The sequence below is a fragment of the Mirounga leonina genome, unplaced genomic scaffold (genome assembly GCF_011800145.1).
Source record: "Mirounga leonina isolate KUSES-001 unplaced genomic scaffold, KU_Mleo_1.0 Mir_82, whole genome shotgun sequence".
In the NCBI taxonomy this organism is placed as follows: Eukaryota; Metazoa; Chordata; class Mammalia; order Carnivora; family Phocidae; genus Mirounga; species Mirounga leonina.
The window spans coordinates 1,866,801-1,879,214 of record NW_023270825.1 but is presented as its reverse complement, the minus strand read 5'-3'; the positions used below and the strand labels follow the sequence as shown (position 1 = coordinate 1,879,214).

Below are 12,414 nucleotides of genomic sequence, written 5' to 3'. Positions count from 1 at the left end.
GAAAACAGGAAAAGCACTTCCAGGAAACCTAAGGAAAATGGTGCTGCCATGCAGAAGCGTTTACACTGCAGACCTGAGACCACTCTCCTTACGGACCAGCTTGAAAGGGGGGCCCTGGACTGTCCTCTGGGAACTCAGATTTTGGGAGGGTTCCCACCATTCCCAGAAGTGATAAGAAAGGCTTGCTGAACCTAAAATGTTTGTGCAAGTAACATGGTTTGTGTTAAATACCTGCTTCCTTCTGGAGTCTGGTGGTTTCATACTTGCTACACAGGACTGCCTACATGACCAGCTCTCAAGAGACCCTGGGCACTTGGAGCTCTACTGAGCTTCCTGGTCGACAACATGTCACACCTGTTGTCACAGCTGGTTGTGGAAGACTGAGCACGTCCTGTGTGACTCCACTGGGGAGGGCGTCTTGGAAGTTGGTGCCTGGTGTCCTCAGACTTCACCCCACACGCCTTTTCCTTTGCTGAGCTTGCTCTATATCCTGTCATTGCAGTCAATCATAGCTGTGAGTACAACTAGCTACTGAGTCCTTTGAGTCCTCCTGGTAAATCACTGAAACTAGGGGTGGTCCTGGGGACCCCTGCCACAAGTATATACTAAGAAAATAAATCCATTTGCTTTGGTAGCATATGGTCCAACCAGATCCCCAGAATTCTACTGGACAAGTTCTGAATGCTTAGGACAATGTGTGTATGTGACCTGGAGGTTCCCAGAAGTGGCAGGGCAACACAGGCATATGGGGAGTGAGTTTTGCAGGCCCGCCCCAGACTCACTGAATCAAAAGTTTGGCCAGTGGTCTGGGCATTTATTTCTTAGAAAACCTGACTTGTTGACCTGCAACTTTTGGACAGCAGAACTTCCTGAGCTTCTTGCCCCAGCAGCTGCTAATGGGCATGAATCACACCAAGTCAGCTTCCTGTCCTCTTCCAACCCACACACGCCCTCCTCCCTCAGCTGCAGCTTGATCCAGTCCTTGTTGCTGCAGCTCACAAAGCAGGTTCAGTGTGCCATTATTCTATATCTAGGGTATATACAAAAACAGTTTTGGAGAAAGATGTTTTTAGTATCTTATGAACTTTAAAAATGCACATAAAAGTGCTTTGTAAACAAGAAATTTACAAACGTAATGTATTATTGGGCTTAACAGGCAGGTGTATGCACCATAAAACACAGCAGTGTCTTTGATGTGATGCTTCCAGTGCAAAGTTATACCTCCTGACAGCTCTCTGCCCTACTCTAATTGAAAACTCATATAAAGGTTACAGACACATTTTTAACTTTGGTTTCAGGTTTCAGTTTTGTTGATCTTGAGATGTAAATATTACCTCCACGTTAAGAAATAATTTCATCAGGGAAAGATCACAGACGCCTCACATCTAAACATCAGAACTCACTTTGTAGGGGCGCCTGGGTGGCTCAGTTGATTGGGCGTCTGCCTTCGGCTCAGGTCATGATCTCAGGATCCTGGGATTGAACTCTGCATTGGGCTCCCTCAGTCTGCTTCTCTCTCTCTCTCTGCCCCTCCCCCTGTTCATGCGCTCTCTATCAAATAAATAAAATCTTCTTTAAAAAAAGAACTTACTTTATGACTGGCATCCTTTCCTCCTGGGCCCCTTCCCTGTTATCATACACACATCCCCCACCTCAATACACAGCACTATATTGTAACACTCAATATATTTATTTCACTTTCCCTGAAGTTCAGGTCATGGGCAATCTTAGAACTCAAAAGGATCTTCAAAATTCAGTTGGGGGGCGCCTGGGTGGCTCAGTCATTAAGCGTCTGCCTTTGGCTCAGGTCATGATCTCAGGGTCCTGGGATCGAGCCCCACATCAGGCTCCCTGCTCTGTGGGAAGCCTGCTTCTCCCTCTCCCACTCCCCCTGCTTCTGTTTCCTCTCTCGCTGTGTCTCTCTCTGTCAAATGGATGGATAAAATCTTTAAAAAAAAAAAAATTCAGTTGGACAAGTAAGTTCTGAATGCTTAGGACAGTGTGTACATGTGACCTGGAGGTTCCCAAACGTGGCAGGGCAACATAGGCATATGGGGAGTTTTCCAGGCCTGCCTAGACTCACTGAATCAAAAGTCCTGCCAATGGGGTCTGGGTCTTTATTTCTTAAGACTTTATGAAGCAGGTATGCCTGGCAGAACCCCACAGGGGCTCTAGATTTGGAGTGAACAAGCATGTCAGAAGGCTGGCGGGTGAAGAGGATTTGTGGAATGGTCTTTAGAAATTGGAGGCTAAGGAAGGAGAATTCATAATCTTTTTTTTTTTTTTTTAACATTTATTTGTCAGAGAGAGAAAGAGAGAGAGAGCACAAGCAGGGGGTGCAGCAGGCAGAAGGAGAAGCAGGCTCCCTGCGGAGCAAGGAGCCTGACGTGGGACTTGATCCCAGGACCCTGGGACCATGACCTAAGCCGAAGGCAGATGCTCAACCAACTGAGCCACACGGGCGTCACCCCCCCCAACTTTTTTTTTTTTAAAGATTTTGTTTATTTATTTGAGAGAGACAGAGATAGCGAGAGAGAGCATGGGGAGGAGGGGAAGAAGCAGGCTCCCCGCTGAGCAGGGAGCCCAATGTGGGGCTCCCTGAGCTGAAGGCAAACACCCAACTGACTGAGCCACCCAGGCGCCCCAGGAGAATTCATAATCTTGACATCACGAATAATTCTGAGTGGCACAAGGACTGACATTGGAGCCAAAGAGAAGAAAATATAATCTAGTATACCACTTGCCTATGCAGTGAGTAATACCTGCAAAGTCTAACATAATAAACACTCTTAAATGGTTTTCAGGAGGCTTAATTAGACAACAGTACAGATATTATTAACCTTGACAACATAAAAGTACAACTGAAAGAACTGGAAGTAGGAGGGAAAGAGGAGGTGGAAAAACGGGGAAGGGTGCTAATACCCTCCTCTTATAAGGAGGGAGGTCTAGAGACCTGGTTTAAAGTTGATAGTACAAAGAAATAGCGATATATGGTTATCATTTAAAGTCACAACAGTAGCCAATAAAAGAACTAAAATCACAGTTCAATAATACTAAGTTGGGAAGCAGAGAGGCAAAGTCACTTGTTCAAGTTTAGCTAGATAGGAAGTTCTGAAGCCTGTGTGTGACTATGGGCCCTGCACACTCCAGCGTTCTTTACCAGCCTCGAGCTGTGCCAAGCACTGTGCTAGGAAGTAACCTGCCCAATGTCACACACCTGGTTAGTGGCAGAGTCAGAAAAAGAAACTAATTCTCTAGCCTAAAAATGATTTGGAAAAGTTATTACTAAAATTTCCAGAAAAGACCATGTTGAAAATCTCTCATTCGCTCATCCTCATTCCTTCATTTCTGCTCATTCTTTTTACACACACACACACCATTTCTTAAAAAGAGCTCCTCTGCTGAGACACACTTCCTCCCACTTCCTCCTTTCCCCTCCCCTCCACATCAGGCCTGCTCTCCAAGGCTACACCACCTGATCAAGCAAGTTCTCTCTTCTGGAGGCAACTATGAAGACTTCAACCCACCAACCATTTTGTCTTTCATAACCTGACAGAAGGACACAGAAGATACAAGGTGAGCCTGCCCGCTCATCTTAGTCTAGAGACTGAGACCACCTGCTTCTGGGGGACAGGCCACTGTCACATGCACTGAGGTGAGCAGCTGAGGCACCAGGATGTGCTGTGGCCACAGCCTGTGGAGGGCCTGGAGGGCGGGGCTGTGCCCGAGACCAGCCTGTGTGCAGGCCAGACTGAAGACTGCGAAAACCACTCAGTGGCCCTCCGGAACTTCACGAAAACTTGTGAAATACTCAACAGAAATGCCAATTTCTACCCTCAAGATAAATCTTTAAAAATAAACTATAACCCAAACTCATTAGTACCTATAAAAAGCAATTCCAAAATTTCAATTTGATTCACTATTACTTACGCCATTTTCTGTGCGTTTCTCTGCAGGTACATTTATCACATTCCTCTGAGTTCTCTGCTCTTGGGTCTGACGGCCACCTAGTGAAATAAGAGGGCCAGACTTACTAATGGACATACTAGTAAGAGGACACTCTCCCATCTCTCCACTTACTTATTTATGCTAACACAAGTACAATACACCAGGCTGAACAACACTTGATACAGTTGAAAAAATGCTTTATAATTAATTTTTATAAAGTTGTTTAAATGAAATTTTTTCTATTTCACAATCTTGAAATTGACTTATATCGAAAGATTTCTAACACTTAAAATGGTCAAGATGGCAAGTTTTATGTCACATGTGTTTTACCACAACTAATTTTTATTAAATATTTTAAAGACTTTTATATTATAGCAGGGACTAAAAAAACCTTAAAATCCAGCAATAAAAACACTGGTGCACAGAGCTGGTCTTCATTGGCAGGGTTGCAACTGACATGGGGCATCAACACAAATCAGGCTGTCTTAAGAATTCTCCTTTGTTCCATAAAAATTAGAGTATATCCCAAAAAAGGCTTCAAACTTAAACTGTAGAAATTATATGTCCTATTTTGTAAACAAAATGAAATGTGCCGCATACTTGTGCATCTGGTGACTCTGAAGTCATAGAGACCAAAGTCCTTGATGTGTCCAGTGCCTGCCCCTAGCCCACTCATCTCTACAGCTGTTACTTAATGTCATTTGAGAATTATCGAACCCTAGAGCCTGCTCTAGTACCTAAAATCCATGACTTCAAAAGCACATGAACTTCATGTTAAAAAAAAAACCACACACACACACAGGAAAACATTTTTTCTTCTCTTTCCTATTATTTTGAAACATTTGAAGAAAAATGCTATAATGGAAGTATGGCTTGCTTCACCTTAAAGCATGCATTCTCAAAAACAGTGATATTGTCCCCAGGGGGGCAAAGACTGGTCCTTAGGGAATAAAAAATATCTTACTCTTTTTACGTATACAGCAAAGATATACAGTACATAAACAAATACATAGTACATCTAATGGGGAAGATGACGGACAAGAATAGAATGTCCAAAAAAAGGGAGTGAAAATTCAAAAAGAAGTGAAACAGATGTGGGTGGTGTGGCGTGCAGCTGAACACAGTCCTACAGCACACAACAGCCGCCTCATGGAGTCTAGAGCAGTTTCCTAGTAGCAGGAATCACACACACACACACACACGCTTCCCTTAGACTATGGCATCTGTCAGTTTACAAGGTAAATTTAATTCTTAGTTATTCTTGGTATTTTTAAGGAATAAGGTATTCAGGTTAATTTAATATTCTAGAATGTCTGCCTCTTCCAAACAACAAGCTACCAAGAAGTTAGAATACTATAAAACATACAACATTAGAATTATACCAAATGCCACTTAATCTCTGATGGTAAAGATGACCTTACGTTTTGGAGTCAGAAAATAAAAAACAGTAAGAGGTGACATTTGGTGAGTGCTCTCTGTATGAGCCCCACTGAGCACTTCACCAGAATGCCTCACCAACCGCAGTCATAGCGCTTTGCACTGTGCAGATGAGGAGACGGGCAGAGGAATGGGAAATCACTTGCCCAAGACCCACACTAAGTGAGCAGCCTCGCTCCCGTCTCCAGGGCACCAGCTCCTGGGTTCTAGTTTATGCTCTGCACGTGGCCCTCATTGAGCTACTTTACACTCTAAGCTTGCTGTCCCAAGTGTAAAAGGTGACTGAAGCGAACATCCTCGATGCTCTCCTCTAGCTTCCAGAGACAGAATTCTCACCATTTTGGTGAGGGAGTTCTTTCACTTCTTGTTATGTATCTTGTAGTTCTACACAATAAACACTCAAATGTAATCCCTTTTAAATAATATCAGTTGGTGACAAGTGCCTTCTACTCAGCTCTGTGGGAAGCACAGAGGAAACATATTCTTGGATCCTCAACTCTGGCTGCTTAGAATATAAACCGGAGGAGAAGCTCAGCAAACAAAACAGGGAACAAAGCACCCTTTTTAAAAAATATATATATATTTATTTATTTGAGATGGTGGTGGGGAGTGGTGGGGAGAGGCAGAGGGAGAGAATCTTTTAAGCAGACTCTCCGCTGAGAGCAGAGCCTGACGCAGGGCTCGATCCCATGACCCATGAGATCACGATCTGAGCAGAAAACAAGAGCCGGATGCCCAACTGACTGAGCCACCCAGGCGTCCCCAAAGCACCCACCATCTTACTGCTTGGGCTCTGAGAGACAGGTGCGGTGCATAAGCAGAAGCAGAGGAAACACGGCAGAGGGCAGAGCATTATGGGGGGTTACTTGTGAGTCAGGGCCCACAGAATATGAAGATGCAAGAAGGGATGTGGCTGAAAGGGATAAAGAAGGGACAGGGAGGTTGAAGAGATGGGTAGGGTCCTATTACAAATGCGATCTAAGCCAAGCTGAGGAGGGTCAAGTAGGGAGGCAGGGACTTTGCTGGAAGGTTCTATAAAGCGATGCAAGCTGTGACGAATTTGGTTCTTCCAGTCCTGACTGATGGTCCCTGCCAGTCTGGGAATCCCCGTCACCACATCTTCCTGGGAGCTTACTTCAACCTGGTACCCTGCATGCTCCCCTCCACATCCTGCTCATCCCTCAAGGTCCCCAGTCTGCCATTTCTAAATACTCTGCTCTGTGATGACAGTGGTCCTCTTCCCACCACAAAGCTCAACATCCCCTCCTCCCACTTATCTGCTGTACCTGCTGTGTCAGCACCACCAGGCTGAGCAGCACCGTAGGGTGATGATGCAGGGTAACTGGAAGGTCAGCACTGTCACCTTTCTTACGACTCTGAACAGTTCTCTTAAGTATCCCTAACACTTCTACACTTTATAAAGTGAGAATAAAATAAGACCTTCCCCCCAGCCCACCACCAGGACATTAACAGTTATGTACAAATATTACATCAGTAAAAGTAAAATATAGAACTTTTAATTTAAGTATAGCTAGGTACCGGGGCGCCTGAGTGGCTCAGTCAATTAAGCCTTTGGCTCAGGTCATGATCCCAGGGTCCTGGGATCGAGCCCCACATCGGGCTCCTTGCTCAGCGGGGGCCTGCTTCTCCCTTCGCCTGCCGCTCCCCCTGCTTGTGCTCTGTCAAATAAATAAATCTTTTAAAAAAAAAAAAAAAGTATATCCAGGTACAGGAGGGGTGTAAGTATTTGGAGAGCTCAGGCAGAGGGCTAAAATAAATTCCTGGCACTAGAACAGCACTCAGCTGTCAGCTCGTCTAGCCCTCCTTCTCAGGAGGCTTTGGTCCTGAGAGGTTGGGCCCTTGTCTAAAGTAATGGTGGATGAAGAGCTAGACCTGGAGCCCTGGCCTCCTGACTCCAGATGACCAGCAGCAGATGGAGTAAGACCCAGAAGTAATGATACACTGTAAAAAAAGAGCACTGGAACAATATTTACAGCTAGGGAAAGATGATTTTAAGTAGCCAGCAGCTCATCCTAGGGGCAGAATGTCCTTTCTGATAAAATATAAATAAAAGGGGATAATTTGCAATAAAGGAACCTTTTTACAAAAGAATGTCCCTTATTTATTTTTTTAAATACCCGAAGTAATCCACAATCACTGTTAAATAACAAGTTAAGGGTCTCTTAACTGCATAGTATATATACAGACTTCTAAAAAATGATTCTTATTTTGTTTAAATTCTGATTCAAAAATAGGTAGCATACTCCCATGGTTCAAAATTCAAAAGGAACAAACAGGTATATAATTAACAATTTGCCCTCCCTCCCCTGTCCTGCAGCCTTCCCCCGAGGCTAGCGATGTGACCAGTTTCTTACAACGCTTCCAAAGACACTTCTCACATGGACAAGCCGGTACAGATGCACAGAATTAGGCTTTGTCTGTCACGCAGAAGGCGGCACACTGGGCATGTGGTTTGGCGCTGTGCTTATTTACTCACCTGTCTAGGAGATGGTGTGGGTCAGGGCACAGAGCTGCTTCCTTACTTCCGGCTGTGGAGCGGCCTACTGTACGGAGGTAACGCCATCTCTTTAACCTATGCCCACAATGCCCATGGCGGGCACAGGCTGCTCCTACCAGCCAACGCTCCACGAGCAACAATGCCTTACGAGCGATGTTACGTACGCGCTCTTGTGTGTGTGCAGGCACAGCCTCAGGGGAAATTCTCAGAAGTGAGACTGCGAGGTGAAAGGTCTGGTGCTTTTGTAGGTTTAGTAGATATTGCTAAACCGCCTCTCAGAAGGAGCTGCCAACTGGCACTCCCACAGCATCACGGAGGAGGGCCTGTTTCTCAACCTCCTTGCCAATACCGCATTAGTAAATGTTCTCGTCTTTGCCAGCGTTAACAGGTGAAACAGATCCATTGTTTTCCCTGCATTTCTTTTATTTAGGAGTAAGGCTGAACATCGTTTCACATAACCTAAGGCCAAGTATATCTGCTTTTCTGTGACCTGTGTGTACATCTAGCCTTTTAAAAAAAAAAAAACTGATTTTCCTTACCAATTTTTAGAAACTCTTATATATAAAGGTAGTTAGCCCTTGCAATATGAGCTATAAATGCTGTTTCCCAGTTTATAATTTGTCTTTTGACTTTGCTTAGGGTGGTTATTGCCACACAGTTTTTTTTTGGGGGGGGGGGTGTTCTTCTTTTCTCAATGATTTGGTTTATCAGTCTTTTATAGCTTAGTGTTATACTTAGAAAGGTCTTGTTCACTCTAAAAATTTTTTTTAAAAAACACTTCTCAGAATTTTTCTAATCCTTTGATGGTTTTATTTATTCTTAAAATCTCGATAGTTGATCCATCCAGTATTTATCAAAAACAATGTCTTTAAACAGCAGGCCTCCTCACATGTCTATCACCTGACTGGCCTGGGACCCAGGGAATGAAGCAAGGCCGGAGTGCCCACACAGCGTGGAGAAGTTGTGGACTGCCGAGGTCAGTCCACAACAGAGGTCACAGAAACGCGAGACACCAACTCTCCCTCTCACCACTTGTGAGTGAAGGGAAAACAAAGATGTAATTCATTTTAACATTTATTCCTATTTCACTTACATTAACTTTTATGGCAGGAATTAACAAATGGGGAAAGCACTTATCTACCTTGCTCACTGCTCTCGGTTGGGGAATCTTCATGTCGAAGGAAAAATTTCACTTCTTCCCTGCGTGGCCCCCACTTCTGAAGATGTTCATACATCATGTGATCAAAGGGTATAGGACGCTCTAGAAAAAAAACCACATCTTATTCCAGAAACAAAATGACTCCAACCAAAAGTAAAAAACATAGATTTAAATAAGTGTGTGTACAGACACACACATATATTAGAACTCAAGGATATTATAAGCACTAAATTTTAACTTTAATGAAGTGAAAGCAGGAGTATGAGTTCCCGGGAAATAAGTAACACGTAAGCACAAGAAGTGTACGTAAAAGCGATTTTGCAACATTAATTGGGAACACTGAAAAATGCCCTCTAGGATATTTATCAGGAGGCACTGTGCCTTCCACTCTTCAAAGAAACACACTAACACACTGGTCCCGCTTCGCCATTCATTCATGACAATGTTGCTTGTGGCAGTGAGACACACACAGGACGGACAGGGCACCTCCTGGCAACTCAGGAACTGGTGCTGTGGCTGTTGGCCAGCACCTGCAGAGACCAAGAACTCTCCAGCTGATAATAAAAATGAAAGTCCACAGAATCGAATATACTAATGCATTTCAAATACTAAAACAAAGCTAAAAACCCCCTTACTCAGAGTATCGACACCAGTCACTTGAGAAGAGCACTAACACAGCTGTTAAACTTACAAGGTACCATTTCATAGGTTTCACTCTAGTCGGCTTAGAACCACATCATGTGTACAGAAATCAAAACAAACCAAAAACCTGGGTTGTTTGCCTTTTTCTTAGGTATTTGAAGAACTATTTATATTTTGGATACTAACCCTGGGTTGGTTATATTGAAAATAAGTTTGTCTTTTAATTTTGTTGGTGCCTTTTGTTATACAGAAGTTTAAAAATTTTAAATGTAAGCAGTTATCAATCTTTTCTGATTTTGAATTTTTTTGTACAATAAATCCTCTCTACTCCAAGGTCAAAGGGATACCTATATTTTTTTCCTACCAATTATAAAGTATTGCTTTTCATTATCTTTATGGAACTGATCTGATTGTGTTTTTCCTACTTGAATTGTCAATTGTCCCAGCATCACTTACTTACTGGAGACCAATGATGGTCTCCTCTGACCTGGCTCAGGCCCTAGTGACTCCAGTCTCTTCTATTCTGTGAGCTATCGCTCTCCCTTGGTGCGATACCAGTCTTCAAGGCTACCACTTTATCACTGCTGTCTGCTAGGTGAGGTCCCCTCACGTGGCTTATCTTTAAAACTATCTTGGCACTGCTCGGCCCTTTGCTCCCATGTATCTTTTAAAGGAGCTGCTTGTCAAGTTCTTTTTTTAAATGTAGGCTTTTGGCTGTAATCATATTAATTTATTTATAAATAAAATTTGGGGAGATCCAAAATCTTTGTAAACTGAGTCTTCTAGTCCATGAACATGGCTCTCTCTCTCTATTTTGTTCAGGCACCTTGTGTTCTTGATTTTTTTTCTTTTTTTTTTTTTAAAGATTTTATTTATTTATTTGACAAAGATAGAGAGAGAAGACAAGTAGGCAGAGCAGCAGGCAGAGTGAGAGGGAGAAGCAGGCTCTCCGCTGAGGAAGGAGCCCAATGCAGGGCTTGATTCCAGGACCCTGGGATCATGACCCGAGCCGAAGGCAGCCGCTTAACCAACCAAGCCACCCAGATGCCCCCAATGATTTTCTTTCTTTAAAAGTCACCATAGAGGTCTGATAAATCTTTTTTTTTTTTTAAGATTTTATTTATTTGAGAGAGAGAGAATGAGAAAGAGCACATGAGAGGGGGGAGGGTCAGAGGGAGAAGCAGACTCCCCGCCGAGCAGGGAGCCCGATGCGGGACTCGATCCCGGGACTCCAGGATCATGACCTGAGCCGAAGGCAGTCGCTTAACCAACTGAGCCACCCAGGCGCCCAGGTCTGATAAATCTTAATCTATTCCTTTGTACCTTACAAATTTTTTTTATTTACATAATATGTAAAAATAACTTTCATTTTAGAATGATTGCAGACCTCTAGAAAAGTAGCCAAGACAGTACAGAGTTCATGCAGTTTCCCTTAATGCTAACATCTTAACTACGGAATCTTTGTCAAAACTAAGAAATCGATGCTGGTGCATTAGTGTTAAATTCCAGGCTTTATCTAAAAGCACTCCACCCGTTTCTCCCCTAATGTCCTCTTTCTGTTCCAGGAACTGAACCAGAAAACAACGTTGCATTTACTTGTCTTAAACCCTGGGTCTCGCTGCTCTGTAACAGTTCAGTCCTCCCTGCCTCCCCCTTTTTTAATGCCCTTGACAGTTTTGAGGCATTCTGGTCGGGTATTTTGTAGAACGCCTGTAATTTTTACTTGTCTAATGTTTTTCCCGTGGTTAGACTGAGGTGATGGGTTTTGGGGAGAACTCCACAGAGGTGGGATACCTTCTCCTCTCATCACACCAGGGTGTGTGTGCCATCACCATGACAGATCACCGTGAAGCTGGGCTCGACCACTGAGCTGAGGTGGTGTCTGCCAGGTACCCCCCACCCCAACTACTACCCGATTCTCAAACAGGCAGTTGGCAAATGGTGAGTGCTGTAATGCATGGAGGGGAGGACTGCAGGCTGATGGCATCAGCCTCTTTCTCCAGAAACATCTCCCCCAACACTTCACATGCTGACGACTGATTCACAGGACCTATTATAACCTCTAGCTCTGTAATGGGAAACTGGAGGGAATTTCTCATTCTCAAGAGTTTAATACCTCAGGAACTACCCCCTACCTCCACTCTTTGCTGTTACCAACATTAACAAATGTGGTTTGTGTAGGTGAAAAGTAAATTGTATTGTGAAATTTTCATATTTTTTTTGGTAATTTCTTGCTTAATTATTAATTATGCCTTTCTGTTTTATATTTTATTAGTGTTTGTGTTTTACTAACATTCCTGGAAGCCCAAAGTTGCAATTTTTGAAGACAAGGTGTGAGATAAGAGAAATTCTAAACCTAGGCCTACACTCAAGAGAAGTGAAAACATGCCCACATAAGCATTTGCATGTGAATGTTCACAGCAGCATTATCACAACCAAAAAGCAGAAACAACCCAAAGGTCCATCACCTGCTGATGGATAAATAAAATGTGGTCTATCACACTACAGATATTATTACGCCAAAAAAAGGAATTAAGTACTGAGACATACTACAACATGGATGAACCCTGAAAATATCATGCTAAGTAAAAGAAGCCAGACCAAAAAGCCACATACTATATGATTCCATTTATAGGAGGTACCTACAATAGTCAAATACATAGGGCCAGATAGTCATACAGTGGTTGCCAGTGGCTAGAGGAGGAAGGAA

At 43.4% G+C, this 12,414-nt stretch overlaps 1 protein-coding gene across 6 annotated transcripts in view; it reads right to left on the bottom strand.

Moving 5' to 3' along the window:
• Positions 1 to 12,414, bottom strand: part of PPP1R13B (protein phosphatase 1 regulatory subunit 13B) — a 91,646-nt gene that overhangs the window by 35,536 nt on the left and 43,696 nt on the right. For 4 of the 6 annotated variants that reach the window (XM_034993103.1, XM_034993105.1, XM_034993107.1 and 1 more), the window contains exons 3-4: positions 9,045 to 9,164; positions 3,931 to 4,007 (exon numbers count right to left, since the gene is read on the bottom strand). In XM_034993103.1, coding sequence (XP_034848994.1) covers positions 3,931 to 4,007; positions 9,045 to 9,164 — 197 coding nt within the window. Of the gene's footprint in view, positions 1 to 3,930; positions 4,010 to 9,044; positions 9,165 to 12,414 lie in introns of those variants that run through there. The other 2 variants (XM_034993109.1, XM_034993108.1) reach the window with 1 other exon arrangement.